Below are 22226 nucleotides of genomic sequence, written 5' to 3' on the forward strand. Positions count from 1 at the left end.
TATGTAGGTTCTGTTGGTGAAGAAGTCACTTCCCACATCTTTCTTAAAACTGAGATGGGATTTCACAAAACTAAAGCAAGTTGGCAGAACTTTTATAGGCAGCAGTGGCCCTAATACACAGGTTTTTCTTATTTCCAGTACCACAGCATTTCCTCTGCACTTCTCTGACCATTAATGAATAAGATTTAGAATTCCTGCGGATCCTTTCCCAGAGGTATGGTAACAAAGCCTTGCTCACCAGAAGTTTGGATTGGCTTTGTGCACAGGAAGTCCCAGGTCACCAAAAGTGATAAGTTCGATGATGCAGCATTTTGCAATTGTAATGTTCCATTTAAATGTTAAATAACAATAACTGATCTGGTTCTGAATGCTTCATTAACTGTCTCCACTGCCAAATCACAGGCTTTTCTATGAGTTTCTGCCAAAGGCAAACTTTAATTGTTTTAATGAGGATTTGCAAGCAGCTCTTTTCTCTCAACACTTGGGCACTGGCGGAAACACATACATCATTTGCTTAGCAGGAGGGAAGTATTTCTGTTTACACAAAAGGCTTCTAACAGTGCTGGGGTTTAGGGAGGACCCAGCACCTGGTGCCCTAATGGTTTCCTTAATTGAGCTGTATGAGAAGGGATTAAAAGTGTTAGGAGCAATCCATGCCTGTCACACATCCCAAGCGTTCTGGCTAAACTAATCTGCTAATTAGTTAATTTTCCACATCAGTTGCATAGTTTGCTCTGTTCCGTTTTTACTTGGAGATGCTGCTCTAAAGGTTGTTTTATGTGTTAAATGTAACTGTTACTACACAAAATCCTTGGCATATAAAGGTTCTTAATCAGCCACAGAAGTACAGATATTAGATACTGCTTTGTAAAACTCCTTCTACTCCTCACTAAACATATCCTAAGCCCACAGTGCAGATGGTTCAATCTTCCTGTGGGAGGGGTGTGTGTGGGGGTGGGGTGGGGCAGGAGACAGAATCATTAGACATATAGAATTTTTCACAGACTCAGAAAAAAGAAAAATACGAGACAGAGTACTTCCGTTTGTCTCTGCTTCTGTGTTGATGCCTTTGTTTGGAAATCACTATACTTACAACACTGGTTCCCAAAATTTATATTTGATTTTTTCTAGTTATTTCCTCAGAGCAAAGCATCTATTAAACATTAGAGACAATCCCAATTTCTCCACGGATAGGTCCATGTGTAAGTCTGCTGTATTGATAGTACGTAATTCCTGGTGGAGCATGCTAGAATTCTTTAAAAAGGGTGTATGTTGTAGGGGCTAGAAGCAGACAGAACATAAAATTGCTCAGATCCTGTTCTTATTGAGGAAGAGGGAGGCTTTGGCTGCAGCATGGGCTGCCTTATTCTGACGAAACTCTGATATGTGTTTGGGTATCTGAGTATTCCATTTCACAGGGAGAAGGCAGGCTCAGTCTGCAGTGTTTTCTCCATTAGCAGGTCACATGGCCTGCCTGTCAGTGGGACTTCTCTGGTCCAGCTAGTGTTTGAGAGACTCCATCTCTACTTACCAAACATCTATGGCACCTGTCACTCTGTGTTCCCAGCCATACATGAAATGCCTTTTCCTGCAGAGGTGCAGACTGAAGGTTTTTGTTTTGTTTTGTTTTGTTCTTAAGACAATTTCATTCTCACTATATATTTGCCAGAAAAATAATGTACTATTTTATCAACCATTCAATAAGAGAGATGCAATAAGAATTAGCCCAGTAGCACATAGGAGCTCAGTGGTAACAACCATACCCCAATGAAAGCAATAAATAAAATGCAGTATATCCCTAAAATGGATTATTATTCAGGCATAAAAGGAGTGAAGTGCTGATACATACAGCAACATTGAAAGCATTATGCTAAGTGGAAGAAGGCAGACACAAATACCACATATTGCATGATTCCATTTATGTAAAATGTCCAGAATAATCAAATCCATAGAGACAGAAGGTAGATTAGTGGCTGCCAAGGGCCAGGGAAGGGAGGAATGGGGGAGGGGAGGGACTGCCTAATGGATATGAAATGATGAAAATATTCTGGAATCAGATAACAATGAGGCTTGCACAACTCTGTGAATATACTACAAGCCACAGAATTATGCACTTTAAAAGGTAGTGAATTTTATAGCGTGCAATATATCTGAATAATGCTGTTATTTTTTAAATGAATGAAACTACTAATGAAAACAAAAAAGAGCAACAGAACCAGGATCTTCCTGAAATATTGCATACTCTTCAGATATGAGAGCTGATGATGCAGGCCCACAGTCTGACATGCTTCCCAGCTTCTCAGGTGATGCATCACTATGACTCCACCTGGACACAGATATACCTGGGTTCAAATCCTACCTATTCCTTTGCCTCACTGGAGTATCCTCTCTGTATGTATTTAGATCATTCACTGTTAGGATTTAGGATCTTGTAGAATTTGAAAGACACCACCAGAGACATGACCCCGGATTTATTTTTCTTGGTGAAGAGTTGGTGAATCAGTCTTAACCTGTGCATTAGAGGCCAGAAAACCTGATCCCCAACTCATTGTGAGAGAATCCATCTTTTAGAGGGCAGGCTTATATTATCCTACCTGAGACTGCTCTATGGACCCACATTGCCAATTTATCAATTAGTAGTGAGGAATCACTCTCTTGGGGACCAAGGGCATGAAGCTTGTATGACCCCACACATGCTGTCCCTGGAATAAGGCAGCTTATGAATTTTCAAAGAGAATTAACAGTCTCATAGGCTTGTTTTTAATTTTTGTTTTAAAATGTGTTAATCCGGGGTGTCTGGGTGGCTCAGTTGATTAAGCATCCAACTCTTGATTTCTGCTGAGATCGTGATTTCATTCTTCATAGAATTGAGCCTCATGTTGGACTTGTACTAACAGCGTGGAGCCTGCTTGGATTCTCTCTCTCCCTCTCTCTCTGTCCCTGCCTTGCTTGTGTGCTCTCTCTCTCTCAAAAAAAAAAAAAATAAATAAACTTAAAAAAATAAAATTAAAAATAAATAAATAGTATTTATCAATAAAATATTCATCTAAGCCAGCATGTTATTCTTTGCTGTGGCTGGCCTAGGAGGGTTTCCATCTCTTTAGATGGCTTCTGTTTGGGTATGTTGAGGCAAATAGGTACCTCTTCTCTAAGTTCTGACAAGAGAACCGAGTTCAGTCATTCAATAATATCATAGTGTTGTGAGCTTGTAGACATATAAGCTGGTTTACTTGGTTCCCTTTTCTCTATAGAAATGGTGCTAGCACCTCACAGGCTTGTGGGATATTAGTCTGATGCCTTGGGTTCCTTCTCCAAGAAGCAGGTCCCAAGACAAGAATTCAAGAGCACCAGTAGCAGAGAAGGGAAACGAGATGGTTAGGGAAGGTGCCAACAAATGTCATGTTGGCCAGTAAGATAATCTCTGGGAAATTGAGGGGGCAGGCCTTCTGGGGCCTTAATAGAGTATGGAGAACACCTGCCTCAGACTGTCCCACTAAGGGACAAAGAGGCAGGGCATTCATCCATCAACTTCCCATCTCTCATTAATGGAAGCTGCACCAGGGGCCTTAACCCCTCTGACCTGGCCTGTGACAGCCAAGATAGCATGGTCAGTTCCTGGAATGGTGGGACTCAGGGCAGGGGTAGGAGCAGGGGCACCCATGGATTTAGCTCACCTGGTATATGTGAACTCATCATCATCATCCCTCAACTTTTCCAGATCCATCCCTTACCCATTGTTTCCTACTTTGGTGACATCCCGTCCACCAGGGGCCTAGGTCAGAAGGAGGGGTGCTTCATCTGCACATTCTCCACTCCTCTGCCTCATTATACATATTCAAGAGAGCACCCAGGCCTATTGACTCTGCCTCCTACTTGCCTCCTGGACTGCACACATCTCTCCATTCATGGGCCTTCTTGAAGTCACCTCAGTCAGGATTCCTGCCTCCAGCCTTCCCAGATACACATATGAAGGCTCCTCCTTTCCATCCTGCTGCTCCTCACTGGATGCTTGAGGTTGTTAGGACAGGCTCCAGTGCTCCTGCCACCATTCCCACCCTCTTGTCTCTCCCAGACCTCTGCTCCATCCAGCTACACTGCCCTTTGTGCTGCTTGTTCCCTGCCTCAGAGCCCTAAAGCATTTGACAGCTAGAAACACTTTCTTCCCATCTTGACCCTGAAATCCTCCTCACCCTTTAGGTCTTATCTTTAATGACACCTCCACAGGAGGCTCTTTCCCAATCCCCTGGCCAGGTTATTGCACCCAGTTTCTTGTGTATTCACAAAAGGAAGGCTTCTCCTTGTCTAGAGTACTGGGTATACTTTAGTGCTTATTCAAAGACAGTGTTTCTCCTGTGCCCACAAAATGTCTGTCAGGTGGATGCATGGAAGTCCCTGGTACGTGCTTACCATGTGCTAGTGCTGGATACATGCCGTTTTCCTTCCTTTCTGGTTTTGGGGGAGGAAGTTCAAATTATTTTGAAACTTTTCAGGTGATGTTGCATTAGGGGCTGAGGCTACCTCTGCTCTGGAGATCTGGCTTTTGTCCCCCTGGAGCCTGATTCTCCAACCCCAGGGTGAATTTCAGTTGCACTGAGAGATCACTGTCACTTGGGGTGGGGAACATTTGCTGGTCCAGATTAGAAAGCCTTCAGGATCCAGACTCATGCGGAAAAAGTGCTTCTATTATCTGTAGACATCATTCTCTTTAATTAAAATAATGATGGGATGGGAATAATTACCTGTTTGGGAGCAGGATCATAGTAGTTTGCTGATTTACCACTGGCTCATGTGCACAAACTTTCTAGATGAGAACAAAATGCTTGCTATTTGTGCCAAAGGAAGTACTGGGAAATTGCTTGATGAAAGTCCAACCCTCATCACCACATATATGGAAATATGCTCTCTCCCTATATGATATAGAATTTCTGACTGGAATAGCTTCTTCCTAAGTAAAAAGATTATTTGTGAATCAAAAAAAAGTCATAGCATTCAATAACTGAATCTAACATAGGTGAGCTTTTAAATGACCCACCTCTCTAGGCTAATGGCTAAACAGGTAATTTCCCTTAATTGATAAAAAAAGAATGTTTTGTGTTCATCAGTGCAGTTCTTGTCACATGTATTTGAGGGTTCATTTGTAGCCTATAGTAGCAAAACATCATTAGCTATTCATCAAGCCCTCGTGGACTCGATGGATGATCCAGGACGCATCTTCTGAGTTGCAAGGATGGTAGAACTGGTTCCTGACCTGGAGGAACTTGCAAACCAGTTGAGGCAAAGCCCTGTCCCACGTGAATCCCAGAGGGAGCATGGCAGGTGTTGTCACAGACGTCTGACCTAGACATTCCTCCGTGGGGGAGGTGATGTGTAGCAAAGACTGCTTCTGGAGTGAGCAGAAAGCCAGGGACAAGAGAGGAGGGACAGGAGAATGAGATAGACGCAGTGCGCTCAGCACATGCAGACACCAGCTCAGAGCATAAATTTGTCTTCAGGAAAATGAGACATGGGGCATCAGGCCTTGTAGTCCAACCTGAAGTCTGAAGTGTGGACAGTGGGCCTACATGACCCTCTCCAGAAAGATATAATCACGAGCCCCAGTGTAATCCTGGCCCTCACACCAGTGACCCTGGGGAGGGACTTGGTGAGCAACAGTATCTGTCCACTCAGAGAGCACCATTCATAGTTTTTCTACAAAAATGCAACAATGTGAATAATTTTGGGAGATTTTTCATAAACATTTCTATTTACCATGTCTTTTGAAAAATTAGAAATGGCAACGTGGAAACAATTCAGCATGGGCAGAGGCAGCAGGTGTCAGGGGCCAGCGGCTGCCCCCAAGCTGGACGGCGGTGCACCCTGCCAGGTCTGGGGGCCAGGGGCAGTGACATGGAGACCGTTGGTCTGACCACCAGCTGAAGAGGGCTCTCTGGGTGGCCTGAATCTGAGGGATGTGTCAGGTATAACAGAACTGGTGATTGCAGGGGACGAGGGGTGTAGTAAAAGTTGAGAATGGCTTCTGAAGGGATGACCTGTATGAAGAGTGATTTTGAAATTTAGTTTGTTGTCAACAGAAGCACCAAGAATCAAATACCAAATCACACACACACACACACACACACACACACACACAAAAGAGTAGGAGGACCAAGAACTCTATCCTGAGCCCTGCTCCCAACTTTTGTGCCCCCACCTTCCTCATTATTACCTGCTTTAGCTGTTTCTCTTCCTGGGTGGATTCTCTGTCGGGGAGGCTGTTCACAGCTCTTTTTCCATGAATTATTCAGAAATGGTTTTGGGTTAATCCTGTCTCTTGGACCTGAGGAGCAATAGATGTTGAGGCCAGATGTTGTTGCCTTCATCTCCTCCCGGCTGACCCCCACTCTGCCTCCAAACCAGTGAATGAGCTGCACTTAGTACTCAGCTTGTGATCCTCAGAGACCCCTGAGCAAGTGAGGTTTCCAGCTGCCCTGTCTCTCAGGGCTCTGGGGGCCCCATCTCAGTGTTCCTGGGTCATGGGGGCTGTGCTATGAGCACTGTGTCCCTAGCCCAGAGCTCTCCCCCTGCTTCTGGGAGTCAGTCTCAGGCCATCTCAGTGTTAGAAACCCCATCTGTCATCCACAATCCTACCTAAACACGGTCTTCTGAAAAGTGAAAAACTACCCACAGCTGGAAGAATGGTTGTACTTATGATGAGTAAGTGAGAGGGACACAGGTCACCTGTGTTTCTCACCCCTACCTTCCAGACACCCCCACACAGACCCCCACAGTTAAATAGGAAGTACTCACTGTGAGGAGCACATGCTTTCTAGCAGGGTCTCTAAGTACCTGTGCTCCTCGGGAAGGCCTCCATCATCTGCTGTGACAGCAGCACAGGAACTGCTGGTTGAGAATGCTCTGGCCACTGATGTCACTACTCATGTGGCCTCTTTATGATTGGTTTGTCAGAGATGGAATATGCAAAACTCAGGAATCATAGTGCTCTCATGGCTCATGCCACCCTAAAGGTTCCTGCAGGGCTTTGGTCCCTCCCCACTGCACTGACACTGGCTGAACGTGCACACAGTGCTCTGTGCATCAGAGCCAGGCCCCCAGTGTTGGCAGTGTTTTCTCCTCCACCCACACCCCATGCTGTCCGCAGACCCACCTGCCTCTGAAATTGTCATATTCCACTCAAGGGCCTTTCTTCCACAATGCCCATTGATTGTCAAAGTAAAGTTTTTCTGTACATTAGCATTCAAGATCCTTGTAATAAAGCCTCTGCCCCCTTAAACTTATCTCCTGGCCCTACTCTGCCAGAATTGCCCCAACACCACCCGTACATGTCCCTGCCACTTTGCCTGGTCTCGTGCACTTCACTCTACCTAGAACATCTTTCTTATATCTTCACCTGTTGATTTAAAGAAAACAAAACAAAACAAAACAAAACTTTTTGTTATAGAAAATTTCAAACCCAGATGAAAGTGGAGAGAAGTAGACAACGGACCCCATGTTCACACCAACCAACTTCACTGATTATCAACCCATGGCCAACCTGTTTTCTCTGTACTCCACCCACTCCTCCTCCCAAAACAGATGGTTTTTAAACAAATCCCAGCCATCACATCCTTTATTAAATCTGTAAATATTTCAGTATGAATCTCTAGAAGTTGGTAGCTCTTTTTTTTAGGTAGCTCTTTTTAATCCTCATCATATACCTTCAAAAATTAAAAATACCTAAAAAAAATTACAAGAACTCCTTAGTGTCATCAACTACCTAGCTAATGCTCTCATTTCTCCAAAGTCTCAACATGTTTGTGAATATATGCATAAATGTAGAGATGTTGTATATAAATATGTGTATGAATGTTTCTGTGTATACATATGTGTATACATATACATGTACATACATATGTACATATAAAAACATGTCAGTTCATTTGTTTGATTAGATCCAAATAAGATTAATATATTCAACTAGTTGCTATATCTTCTGAGTCTCTTTAGTACATAGAATCTTTCTTTATTCATTGCATGTGTGTGCTCTCTCGCTCTCTCTCTCTGTTTCTTAATTCTTAAATTTTCTGGTCATTCTTCCTGTAGATTGTCCACATTCTGGATTTTACTGATTGCATACAGCTATGATGTCATTTGGCATGTTCCCCTAACCTCTGAATTTCCTATAATTGGTAGTTAGGTACAGAGATTTGATGAAAATAAGGCTATGTTTTGTTTCATTTTGCTTTGTTTTGGCAAGAAGACTTTTGTGGGTGTTGACGCAAAATGAACAAAGCTTTTAAAACATTTTAAAGAGAAAGGAAAAGAGTTTTATTTAAGTCCAAGTGAGGACAGCTGCCAGGGATATACAATCTTCATAAAGAAGAGAGTGATCTGGGGAAAGAATGGTTGGTGCAGGGTTATACATGTTTTTACATAAAGAGTTACAAATCATCATGACAAAGGACATTCCAGAAAAGTATAGACTTTATCTTATGTGTTTAGTATGTGTAGGGCTGTAGAACTCTAATCTTATGGGAACTAGGGAGGATATGTGTGTGTGTGTGTGTGTGTGTGTGTGTGTGTGTGTTTTATATTTATGCTTGGAATACTCCTTTTGGTTATTTATTTATTTTACTTTTTTTTTGTAACAAAGCAGATGTACAATGTGTTCTGGAGGCAGAAATAGAGCACATGCTTTGAGGTTTTGCCAAGTCATTTTGCCCTTGGTAAATGTTAAATTATAGCTTCCCCGGGAGCCCAGGAACAGGGCTCACAAACATTAAAAGTTGGAAATTTCCTTTATAATGGGTGATGGCATGCATTTCCAACAGAAAGCATGTAATGTCCCATTGTCCTTATTTTTGTCCTGCTCACAGCCATCAATAGCTACTAGCCCTTATGTAACATCTGCTGGTCATTTTGATTGTAGCTTATATTCATTTAGATTCCACAGGAAGATCTTGTATGAACATTTCTGTGGTTCTTTGTTAGCTTACCTACAGCCTTTAAACCTGGAGGTCAGTTTGGCTAGATATAAAATCCTTGATGCACGTTTTAGTACATTGAGTATCCAGTACTTCACTCCACTGACTTCTGTTATTAAGCATTTTTGTTGACAAGTCTAATGATAATCTGGTTTTCTTATCTTTTTTAGTGGCTCAGGCTGTTCTGTTTTTTTTAATTTCTGGATAACCAAAGGTGTTTTTATATTTGTTTTCCTTTAAAGTTTAGTAGATTTACTATAATTTATATTGGAGTTGGTCATTCTGGGTCAGTTTTCCCAGGTACTTAGTGTACCCTTTCAACATTAATTACAGGAAAATTTTCTTAAATCATGGTTTTATACTATTTGCTTTTATCCATTATTTTCTACTCTAAGGTCTCCCTTTATATACATATGGTGCTTTCCTTATTCTATATTTGTTACTTTCTTTCAAAATGTTTTCAGCACTTCAAATGCACACAGTGCAATGCAGGTCTTTTGTGTTACAGTTTGATCAGCTCTGGAAAATGCATATGTATGTGTAACCTCTGCTCCCCCAAGACGCAGTGTGTGTGCATCACCTGAGGATGTCCCCCATGCCCTGTCCATGCAGAGCTCTTCCCACCCTGAGCCAGACAACCTTGCCTTTTCTTCTGTAATACAAAACTGTCTGCTCTTGAATTTTATATAAACTATAGTATTCATGCTTTTTAAATTTAACACATTTTTTAATTTTCCATATTCTCTTTCCTTTAAGGTGTGACCCACTGTGCTTATTCACTCATGTATCCCTTCTGCTTTAGACTTGATTTCTGAAATTACTTTATTTCTAATTTTTCCAAGTTCTGTTCACATCTCTTTCTATTCACAAATTATATTGCTTCTGATTTGTTCGCCAGTTCTGATATATGTTGTTCTCTCATAATTTATATCTTTTCTCAATTGCCTTTAGCTCATTTTGAAATATCAGATTCTGGTTTCACATGACCATGACTTTCTGGTATGTTTATTGTCCAACTGCTATTACAGTGACTTATGTAATTGCTTTCCTTCTCATTTATTTGACCTTTAATATTAGAAAAGCATCTTTTTATTTCCAGCAAGCACCTAACATAGTGTCTTACAATAATAAACCATTGATAAATATATATTTTATTGAAATTAAACCTAGCATATTCTGATCAATGTGAGATTTTTCACCACCTTTTGGAAAAGCTGTATCTAATCCCATGAAACCCAAGACTCATGGGCCAAGAGGTACAAATCATGGAGCTGAAAAGCACCTACCTTAAAGTTTCTCTTGCTTAACTGCTTAATTAATAATTCCACTCTCATAAGCAACTTGCCCAAGGTTATGTAAACATTTAGTAGCAAAGCTGGAGCTAATCCTTTTTTTCCTGGTTCTTAGTATAGTGCTTTTTATATCATGACTTACTCAAAGTAAGGAAAACCTGTTTCTATATGATACGAAGTTTGTATGGATGTTGCATAACTACTTTCTGTTTGTCTTTTCTTCTTCCTAATTGTTGTTTTCTTATCTGCCTGATATTCATTAAACTTGTGGGTAGGAGGATTCTTTGAGCAGTGGTACAGAGAGTAAGAACCAGGGAAGAATGAATAACTGGGGATTATAGGCAGAGACATGGGGGCCCCTCCCCCTTTCACCTGCCAGCAGCTATAAAAGCAGCAGGTGTAGCATGACTCACATGATGCCCTTTTAGTAGCTTTCTCTGCTAGACTCACAGAAACAACTTCCAAGACTTCACCCAGAGAACAAAATTGGGAGCTTGGCCATTAATGCAGTCCAAAAAGAGTTTTATCAATAGGAGGCAGCATCTGAGACATAGCAAAGTCTGGTTAAGCAAAGGATCAAGTGAGAGGCAACCACTGGTTCTGAATATCATGAACTGAAAAAAAAATACAAAATAAGCAAAATATTATTTGTTATACAATATAACCAATTATAGTATATATATATATGTGTGTGTGTGTGTGTGTGTGTGTGTGTGTGTGTATACATATATGTGTGTGTATATATATATGTATATGTGTGTATATATATATATATATATACGTATATATGTGTATATATATGTATGTGTTGTAAGGATAGCATTTTCTATCCTTAAATGTGGCAGCATTTTCTTTCTGTTTTATTTCTGAGGTGCTAAACTCTGGCTGGGGGAAAGCTGTTATCAGATAGGAGGTGGTAGAAGTAACAGAGGAAATAAGCTATTAGGAATTATTATGTGAAATACAATATTGACGGATGCTGCAGTAACAAAAGTAAAATTCCACTAATTTTGGCCTCTTTTACTCAAATTTAATAATAACTTATGATGCCCAAAGTTGAAAAAATCTACTTCAGGGAAAAAAACAAAACTTCTTGGGGCACCTGGCTGGCTCAGTGGGTAGAGCATGTGACTCTTGATCTCAAGGTTGTATCAAGCCCCATGTTGGGTGTAGAGATTACTTAAAAATAAAATGTTGAGGAGAAGTCAAGATGGTGGAACAGCATGGAAGTTTTTTGTGTGTCTCACATCCATGAAATACAGCCAGACCAACACTAAACCATCCTACACACCTAGAAAACTTATTGGAGGATTAACACAACAATCTGCACAACCTGAACCACAGAGTCCAGCAGAAAGAGAAAAAATTCATTTTTATTTTCAATTTTTATTAAAAATGTTTTTATTTATTTTTTTACTCTACTTTTTACTTTTGTGTAATTTTTTTTCAAATTCTATCTTACTTCCATCATTCTATTTTAGTTTACTTCAGTGTATTCACCTTTTCAAATTTTCAAATGATTTCCTTGTTTTTTTTTTCTTTTTCTTTTTTCTCTTTTTTGTTTCTTTTCTTTTTCTTGAATACAGAAAGTGAAAAACTTTATTTTTACTTTAAATTTCTATTAAAAATGTTTCTCTTTAATTTTTTTACTATATTTTTTGCTTTTATGTAAATTTTTTTCAAATTCTATTTTACTTCCATCATTTTATTTTAGTCTACTATAGTGTATTCACTTTTTCAAATTTGCAAATGATTTCTTTTTTTTCTCTTTTTTCTCTTTTTTGTTTCTTTTTGTTGAATACAGAAAGAGAAAAAAATCATTATTTTTTTTTTAATTTTTTTTTTCAACGTTTATTTATTTTTGGGACAGAGAGAGACAGAGCATGAACGGGGGAGGGGCAGAGAGAGAGGGAGACACAGAATCGGAAACTGGCTCCAGGCTCCGAGCCATCAGCCCAGAGCCTGACGTGGGGCTCGAACTGCCGGACCGCGAGATCGTGACCTGGCTGAAGTCGGATGCTTAACCGACTGCGCCACCCAGGCACCCCAAAAAATCATTATTATTACAAATATTTTTCTTTAATTTTTTTCCTACTATATTCTTTACTTTTGTGTAAGATTTTTCAAATTCTATTTTACCCACATCATGTCATTGTAGTCTACTTCAGTGTATTCATTTTTTCAAATTATCAAATGATTTCCTTTTTTTCTCCCCCTTTTTTTTCTCTAATCTGTCAAACGACTTTCAACACCCAGATGAAAACACACCTAGGATCTAGCGTCATTTATTAGATTTGTGTGTGTGTGTGCTTTTTCAAATTTTTAATTTTAATTTATTAACTTTAATTTTTCTACCTCAAAAATTCCTTTTCTCCCTTCAAAATGACAAAACAAGGGAATTCACCCCAAAAGAAAGAGCACGAAGAAACGACAGCCAGGGATTTAACCAACACAGATACAAGCAAGATGTCTGAGCCAGAATTTAGAATCATGATAATAAGAATACTAGCTGGAGTCAAAAATAGACTAGAATCCCTTTCAACAGAGATAAAAGAAGTAAAAAATAGAATGAAATTAAAAATGCTATAACTGAGCTGCAATCACGGATGGATGCAGTGGCGGCAAGGATGGATGAGGCAAAACAGAGAATCAGTGATATAGAGGACAAACTTACAGAGAATAATGAAGCAGAAAAAAAGAGGGGATTAAGGCAAAAGATCACTATTTAAGAATTAGAGAAATCAGTGACTCATTAAAAAGGAACAACATCAGAATCATAGGGATCCCTGGAGAGGAAGAGAGAGAAATAGGGTTAGAAGGGTTATGTGAGCAAATCATAGGGAAAACTTTCCTAACCTGGGGAAAGGCACAGACATCAAAATCCAGGAAGCACAGGGAACCCTCATTAGATTAAAAAAAAAAACAAAAAACAACTATCAACAAGGCGTATCATAGTCAAATTAACAAAATACTCAGATGAGAGAATCATGAAAGCAGCACGGGGGAAATAAAGTCCCTTACCTACAAGGGGAGACAGATCAGGTTTGCAGCAGACCTATCCACAGAAACTTGGCAGGCCAGAAAGGAGTGGCAGGATATATTCAGTGTGCTGAACCAGGAAAATATGCAGCCAAGAATTCTTTATCCAGCAAGGCTGTCATTCAAAATAGAAGGAGATATAAAAAGTTTCCCAGAAAAACAAAAATTAAAGGAATTTGTGACCACTAAAACAGCCCGGCAAAAAATTTTAAGGGGGACTCTTGGGAGAAAAATGGGAGAAATATATATATATATATAGCAACAAAGATTAGAAAGGATCATAATGGCAATAAATTCATATTTTTCAGTACTCACTCTAAAGGTCAATGGACTCAATGATCCAATCAAAAGACATAGGGTAACAGAATGGATAAGAAAACAAGATCCATCTATATGCTATTTACAAGAGACCCACTTTAGACCTAAAGACACCTTCAGATTAAAAATAAGGGCATGGAGAACCATCTATCATGCTAATGGCCAACAAAAGAAAGCCAGAGTAGCCATACTTATATCAGACAATCTAGACTTCAAAATAAAGACTGGATCAAGAGATTCAGAAGGGCATTATATCATAATCAAGGGATCTATCCACCAAGAATACCTAACAATTGTAAACATTTATGTGCCAAATGTGGGAACACCCAAATATATAAATCAATTAATCACAAACATAAACTCATTGATAGTAATACCATAATAGTAGGAGACTTCAACACCGCACTAACAGTGATGGACAGAACATCTAATCAAAAAATCAACAAGGAAACAATGGCTTTGAATGACACACTGGACCAGATGGACTTAACAGATATATTCAGAACATTTCATCCTAAAGCAGCAGAATATACATTCTTCTCCAGTGCACATGGAACATTCTCCAGAATAAAACATATACTGGGACACAAATAAGCCTTAAGTAAGTACAAAAAGATCGAGATCATACTGTGCATATTTTCAGACCACAACGCTATGAAACTCAAAATCAATCACAAGAAAACATTTGGAAAGGTAACAAATACTTGGAGATTGAAGAACATCATACTAAAGAATGAATGGACTAAGCAAGAAGTTAAAGAGGGAATTAAAAAGTATATGGAAGCCAATGAAAATGATAACACCACAACCCAAAACCTCTAGGATGCAGCAAAGGTGGTCATAAGAGGACAGTATATAGCAATCCAGGCCTGCCTAAAGAAGGAAAGATCTCAGATACACAACCTAACCTTACGCCTTAAGGAGCTGGAAAAAGAAGAATAAATAAAACCCGAAACCAGCAGAAGACAGGAAATAATAAAATTAGAACATAAATTAATGCTATCAAAACAACAACAACAAAACAGTGGAACAGATTAATGAAACCAGAAGCTTGTTCTTTGAAAGAATTGACAAAATTGATAAACCACTAGCCAGTTTGATCAAAAAGAAAAAGGAAAGGACCCAAATAAATAAAATCAAGAATGAAAGAGGAGAGATCACAACGAACACAGCTGAAATAAAAACAACAATAAGAGAATATTATGAGCCATTATATGCCAATAAAATGAGCAAACTGGAAGAAATGGAAAAATTCCTAGAAATATATACACTACCAAAACGGAAACAAGAAGAAATAGAAAATTTGAACAGACCCATATCCAGTAAGGAAATAGAATTAGTAATCAAAAATCTGCCAAAAAACAAGAGTCCAGGGCCAGATGGTTTTCCAGGGGAATTCTACCAAGCATTTAAGGAAGAGTTAACACCTATTCTCTTGAAACTGTTCCAAAAAATAGAAATGGAAGGAAAACTTCCAAACTCTTTATATGTAGTCAGCATTATCTTGATTCCAAAACCAGACAAAGACCCACTACAAAGGAGAACTATATACCAATTTCCTTGATGAACATTGATGCAAAAATCCTCAACAAGGTATTAGCCAACCAGATCCAACAATACATTAAAAAAATTATTCACCACAGCCAAGTGGGATTTATACCTGGGATGCAGTACTGGTTCAATATCCACAAAACAATTAATGTGATTCCTCACATCAATAAAAGAAAGGACAAGAACCATATGATCCCCTCAATAGATGCAGAGAAAGCATTTGACAAAATACAGCATCCTTTCTTGATAAAAACCCTCAAGAAAGTAGGGATGGAAGGAGCATACATCAAGATCATAAAAGTCATATATGAATGCCCCAATGCTAATATCATCCTCAGTGGGGAAAAACTGAGAGCTTTCCCCCTAAGGTCAGGAATAAGACAGGGGTGTCCACTATCGCCACTGTTATTCAACGTAGTATTGGAAGTCTTAGCCTCTGCAATCAGACAACACAAAGAAAAAAAGGCATCCAAATCAGCCAGGAGGAGGTCAAACTTTCACTCTTCGCAGATGACATGATACTCTATATGGAAAACCCAAAAGATTCCACCAAAACAAACTGCTAGAATTGATTCATTAATTCAGCAAAGTTGCCATAAATAAAATCAATGCACAGAAATCGGTTGCATTCCTATACACCAACGATGAAGTGACAGAAGGAGAATTCAAGGAATTGATCCCATTTACAGTTGCACCAAAAACCATAAAATACCTAGGAATAAATCTAACCAAAGAGGTAAAAAATCTGTATGCTGAAAACTATAGAAAGCTTATGAAAGAAATTGAAGAAGACAAAAAAAAATGGAAAAAAGATTCCATGCTCCTGGATAGGAAGAACAAATATTGTTAAAATGTAGATACTTTCCAAGGCGATCTACATATTTAATGCAATCCCTATCAAAATAACTCCAGCATTCTTCACAGAGCTAGAACAAATAATCCTAAAATTTGTATCGAATCAGAAAAGACCTCAAATAGCCAAAACGATCTTGAAAAAGAAAACCAAAGCAGGAGGCATCACAATTCCAGACATCAAGCTATACTACAAAGCTTTAATCACTGAGACAGTATGGTACTGGCACAAAAACAGACACTCAGATCAATGGAAAGACTAGAGAACCCAGAAATAGACCCACAAATGTATGGCCAACTAATCTTTGATAAAGCAGGAAAGAATATCCAATGGAATAAAGACAGTCTCTTCAGCAAATGGTGCTGGGAAAAATGGACAGCGACATGCAGAAGAATGGACCTGGACTACTTTCTTACACTATACACAAAAATAAACTCAAAATGGATGAAAGACATCAATGGAAGACAGGAAGCCATCAAAATCCTTGAGGAGAAAGCAGGCAAAAATCTCTTTGATCTTGGCTGCAGCAACTTCTTACTCAACACGTCTCCAGTGGCAAGGGAAACAAAAGCAAAAATGAACTACTGGAACCTCATCAAAATAAAAAGCTTCTGCACAACGAAGGAAATAATCAACAAAAGTAAAAGGCAACCGACAGAATGGGAGAAGATATTTGCAAATGACTTATCAGATAAAGGGTTAGTATCCAAAATCTATAAAGAACTTATCAAACTCAACACCCAAAACCAAATAATCCAGTGAAGAAATGGGCAAAAGACATGAATAGACACTTCTCCAAAGAAGACATCCAGATGGCCAACTGACACATGAAAAAATGTTCAACATCACTCGTCATCAGGGAACTACAAATCAAAACCACAATGAGATACCACCTTACCCCTGTCAGAATGAGTAACATTAACAACTCAGGCAACAACAGATGTTGGTGAGGATGCAGAGAAAGAGGATCTCTTTTGCATTGTTGGTGGGAATGCAAGCTGGTGTAGCCACTCTGGAAAACAGTATGGAGGTTCCTCAAAAAACTAAAAATAGAACTATCCTACGACCCAGCAATTGCATTACTAGGCATTTATCCAAGGGATACAGGTGTGCTGTTTTGAAGGGACCCATGCACCCCCATGTTTATAGCAGCACTATCAACAATAGCCAAAGTATGGAAAGCGCCCAAATGTCCATCGATGGATGAATGGATAAAGAAGATGTGGTATATATATACAATGGAGTATTACTTGGCAATCAAAAAGAATGAAATCTTGCCATTTGCAACTGCGTGGATGGAACAAGAGGGGATTATGCTAAGTGAAATTAGTCAGTCAGAGAAAGACAAAAATCATATGGCTTCACTCATATGAGGACTTTAAGAGTCAAAACAGGGGCGCCTGGGTGGCTCAGTCGGTTAAGCCTCCGACTTCGGCTCAGGTCATGATCTCACGGTTCGTGAGTTCGAGCCCCGCGTCCGGGCTCTGTGCTGACAGCTCAGAGCCTGGAGCTTGTTTCAGATTCTGTGTCTCCCTCTCTCTCTCACCCTCCCCCATTCATGCTCTGGCTCTCTGCCTCAAAAATAAAAACGTTTAAAAAAATTGTAAAAAAAAAAAGAGTCAAAACAGATGAACATAAGGGAAGGGAAACAAAAATAATATAAAAACGGGGGGGGGAGCAAAACGAAGAGACTAATAAATGTGGAGAGAAAACTGAGGGTAATGGGAAGGGTGTTGGGAGGGGGGGTGGGCTAAATGGGTAAGAGGCACTAAGGAATGTACTCCTGAAATCATTGTTGCACTAAATGCTAACCAATTTGGATGTAAATTTAAAAAAATAAAAAAATAAAACAAGTTAATAAAAAAAAGAAACTATGAAAAAGAAAAAGGAAAAAACAATCTGCCCATAAATCAACCCATTCAATTCAATCCCACGTTGTCAAGGATCAACAGTAGTTTTCAATAGAAACATAGGAGTGTGGAAGATAAGCCAAACTAGCTGCCATTTGCACTCGCCATAAATGTAAGATTCCCATGAAAAGCTGGTTCATTGTGGGTTAGGGACACTTTGAATTCCAAGTGTTGAAATAAAGTAGACCTCTAAGCTCTATCTCCATACACATAAAATAAAATAAAATAAAATAAAATAAAATAAAATATAAAAAAAGAAAACAAAACCCTTAAGAATATTTGATATATTAATTTGAATACTTTTTTAAAAGATAGTATATAATCCATTGTATAGTCAAGCCAACTGTGCAACTAGCCAAAACTTGCACTATATATGATAGAACAGCACCCCTCTGTTTTATGTGCAAAATAATCACTTGGAATGGTGTTAAAATGCAGATTATGATTCAGTAGTTCAAGGTATACTGAAGATTCCACCTTCTAACAAACTTCCAGGTGGTGCTCATGTTTCCAGTTCTCAGCTAAGCATTATAGGTGTCAAACTGTGGACAGCACCTCAGAGACCTAAGCTGTGCATGCCTCAAGATGCTGTAATATCAGATTCACATTTGGGGCTTGTGCAGCTCAAGGTGAACTGCCTCTTGCAGGGGCAAGGGCTGGAGGAAGATGTTGACATTAGCAGTTTTGATGTTTGCAGAAGAGGATGTAACAGCACCCATAACAGAAATTGTAGCACAGTGTCTGAGAACACACCAGAAAAGGGGAGATCCTTCGTCTGAGCAAGAGCCTGTGACTCCATTGAAGAGATGGGGTTTGAACACATGCAACCACATGTCTTTTGTAAGATAATACATATTTGAGAAGAAGGAGCTCAGTCTGAGAAGTGAACTATACTTCAAGAAGGTTATTCTAAGCTTGGTGGTACATCTGGCCTTCACAAACCATACAAGGGGCCCAATTCTGAGATCAACCCAGTGACTTCTCTGTAGAAGGAGAAGATTAGAGAAGCTGAGGGTTTGGATCACAAGTACTTCAACGAGCATATTATTCTGCCTTGGAAGAAGAACAGTCCCAAAGATGATGCTTAGACATATATTGTGCCTCACATGTTGCAGGTACTCAAAAGATCTTGTCCAAATAGTTTCATGGTTTCAGTCTTAAGATGTTAAATGCCAGAGCTAAATCAGCAGAAGTGGCAGTGAGTTTTTTGACCTGTCTTAAATCTGACACAGTGTCACATAAATAATACCCACCATCTGTCTGTGCTTATGCTGTAGTTTCACTAGTCATTTGTCAACTCTACTAAAGTGTTATTTTCTACTTAGTCACAAAGGTATCCTCCCTATTTCTCGGTTGGTCTAAAATTTTGAATTCTTTTAGCTACCACCAAATAAAGCAGTTATAATATGAGAAAATTCTGAAATCTCATAGAAAGCCAGAGTTCTCAAAGTCCCAACACTCAAAGTGTTTTCATACATAATAGCTATTAACTTGCAAACAGGAAATGCCTGAGGAAATTTATTCTTTTTGTTGTTAGGAAAAACCTTAAGCATTCATAAAATCTTGAGAAAAGGTGCAAGTGTTCTTAAATCATTATTTTTTTTTTACTTCTAGGAAAATTACTCAAATACTTCTAAATTATTCTATTTAAATTTTTTAAATGTTTGTTTAATTTTTTATTTAACTGTAGTTGACATACCACATAGTTTCAGGTATATAACATAGTGATTCAACAAATCTATACATTTTTCAGTGCTCACCATGATAAGTGTAATCACCATCTGTCACCATATGTTACTACAATATTGACTATATTCTCTATGCTGTACTTTTCATCCCTGTGACTTACTTATTTCATAACTGGAAGTTTGTACCTCCTAATCCCCTTCACTTGTTTTGCCCACCTCCCCATCCTTCTTCCCCTCGGCAACCACCAGTTTTTTTCTCTGTATTTAGGAGTCTGTTGGGTTTTTGAGTGTGTCTGTTCTCTTGTTGTGTTTTTTAGATCCCACATATAAGTAAAATCATATAGTATTTGTCTTTACCTGACTTATTTCACTTAGCATAATACCTTCTAGGTCCATCCATGTTGTCAAAAATGGCAAGATCTCATTCTTTTTTATGGCTGAATAATATTCCATTATATACATATAATATATGTATATATACACCTATATTCACCACATCTTCTTATCTATTCATCTATTCATCTATAAATGGACACTTGGATCATCTCCATATCTTGGCTATTCTAATTAATGCTTCAATAAACATAGGGGTGTATATACCATTTCAAATAGCATTTTCATTTTTGTGGGGTAAATACCCAGTAGTGGAATTACTGGATCATATGGTATTTTTATTTTTAACTCTTTGAGGAACCTACATACTGTTTTCCACAGTGGCTGCAGCAGTTTACATTCCCACCTCCAGTGCACAAGTGTTCCTTTTTCTCCACATCTTCACCAACACTTTATTTCTAGTCTTTTTTATACTAGTTATTCTGACTGGTGTGAGGTTATATGTCATCATGGCTTTGATTTACATCTTCCTGATGATAAGTTATGTCCAGTATCTTTTCATATGTCTCTTGGCCATCTGTATGTCTTCTTTGGAAAAATGTCTATTTAGGTCCTCTGCCCATTTTTAAATCAGATTGTCTTTTGTTTTGTTTTATTCTTTGGTGTGCGTTGTATAAGTTCTTTGTATATTAACTTCTTATCAGATATATCATTTGTAAATATCATCATCCATTCCATAGGTTGCCTTTTTGTTTGTTGATGGCTTCCTTTGCTGTTCAAGGATATTCATTATCTCCAAAACCTTAATCTTTGGTATCTTTCTTTCTTTTCCTCCTCCTCCTTCCCCTCCCTTTTTTTTTTTAAATATTCAAAACCCTAGAAAGGAACATGATCTAGCTAGAAACAATTTAGAAGCCTTCTTAATTGTATCCCAAATATGTAGATGTTTCTCTAAGTTGAGGGCTATTAAGGCAGGGGAATTTCTAGTTCAATTCCTGGGCCCGTGTTGGAAGACCAGTAGGCATTTCTCATACATACATTAGAATGTACTTGAATATACATGTGAGTGTTTCCTCAGTTGGGGAATTTTGTCCATACGTGGTACTAATAAAGTGGGTTTTCCTGTCATTTAACTTCTAAATCTGTGTGGGACATTATTTCTTCCTTGAGCATGTGTTTTCTGCTCGAATAAATAGCCATGGACCTGGGAAGAGTCAATCCCCATTACAGATTTACAGCCTTATTTTCCCTCTGGCCTGGCCCAATGCTAATGTGATTGGATTTACCCAAGGATTTCAAGATGTCTGCCGGCAATCACAGGTTTCTCTAGAGCTACAGTGGTTCCAATTCCTGCAAAGTCTCCTTTATTTGGAAGCAAAGTCTTTATAGAGATGTGAGTAATCAATATCTGGCTTTCTCTGATTGGCTGCTCAGATAGAGCCTTTTTAAAATTGGTAGAATAGGTAGGACTAGAATATCATCTGACTCCCCCAGTTTCTGTGCATATTGGCTGACTAGTACATGCTGAAACAGCGACGGTCCGGGTAATTAGCTTTTTGTCAGGTGTGATTTTCTTGTCTCATCTCTGTTTCCTCTGCCTTCAGGAGAAATGGGTCCCATGAGGCAAGTGTGACCCTGGAGTGCAGCCTGCCAGCCTTACACCCAGTTGAGGAGGGAGAGCACCATGGATGGCATAATTGAACAGAAGAGTGTGCTGGTGCACAGTAAAATCAGTGATGCTGGCAAGAAGAATGGCTTAATTAACACCAGAAACTTCATGGCTGAGAGCAGAGATGGCCTGGTGTCTGTTTACCCAGCACCACAGTACCAGAGCTGCCGGGTGGTGGGCAGTGCAGCGCCAGCCACCCTGGACAGCAGCAGGAGTGAGCCAGTACAGCAGCTGCTGGATCCCAACACCCTTCCGCAGTCTGTGGAGTCCCATTTCCGTCCCAACATCATCCTCTACTCAGAGGGTGTGCTGCGCTCCTGGGGGGATGGCGTGGCTGCCGACTGTTGTGAGACCACCTTCATTGAGGACCGGTCGCCCACCAAAGAGAGCCTGGAGTACCCTGATGGGAAGTTCATTGACCTCTCGCCTGACGACATCAAAATCCACACACTGTCCTACGACGTGGAGGAGGAGGAGGAATTCCAGGAGCTGGAGGTCAGAGGATGTGTTTATCATAAGCCTTTGGGAATAGGGAATGGGGATTGGGTGGGGACCCATGAGCGCCTAGCAAAAGTTAGGGAATGAAACTTGTGTGTGAAAATGCAGAGAAACG

The 22226-nt window shown here is 39.4% G+C and overlaps 1 protein-coding gene across 6 annotated transcripts in view; it reads left to right on the top strand.

The window, feature by feature from the left end:
- Positions 1-22226, top strand: part of SYNDIG1 (synapse differentiation inducing 1) — a 186885-nt gene that overhangs the window by 58616 nt on the left and 106043 nt on the right. For all 6 annotated transcript variants that reach the window (XM_043603020.1, XM_043603018.1, XM_043603015.1 and 3 more), the window contains one exon: positions 21549-22108. In XM_043603020.1, coding sequence (XP_043458955.1) covers positions 21629-22108 — 480 coding nt within the window. In that variant the 5' untranslated portion in view covers positions 21549-21628. The remainder of the gene's footprint in view (positions 1-21548; positions 22109-22226) is intronic.

Source organism: Prionailurus bengalensis, chromosome A3 (assembly GCF_016509475.1).
Source record: "Prionailurus bengalensis isolate Pbe53 chromosome A3, Fcat_Pben_1.1_paternal_pri, whole genome shotgun sequence".
NCBI lineage: Eukaryota > Metazoa > Chordata > Mammalia > Carnivora > Felidae > Prionailurus > Prionailurus bengalensis.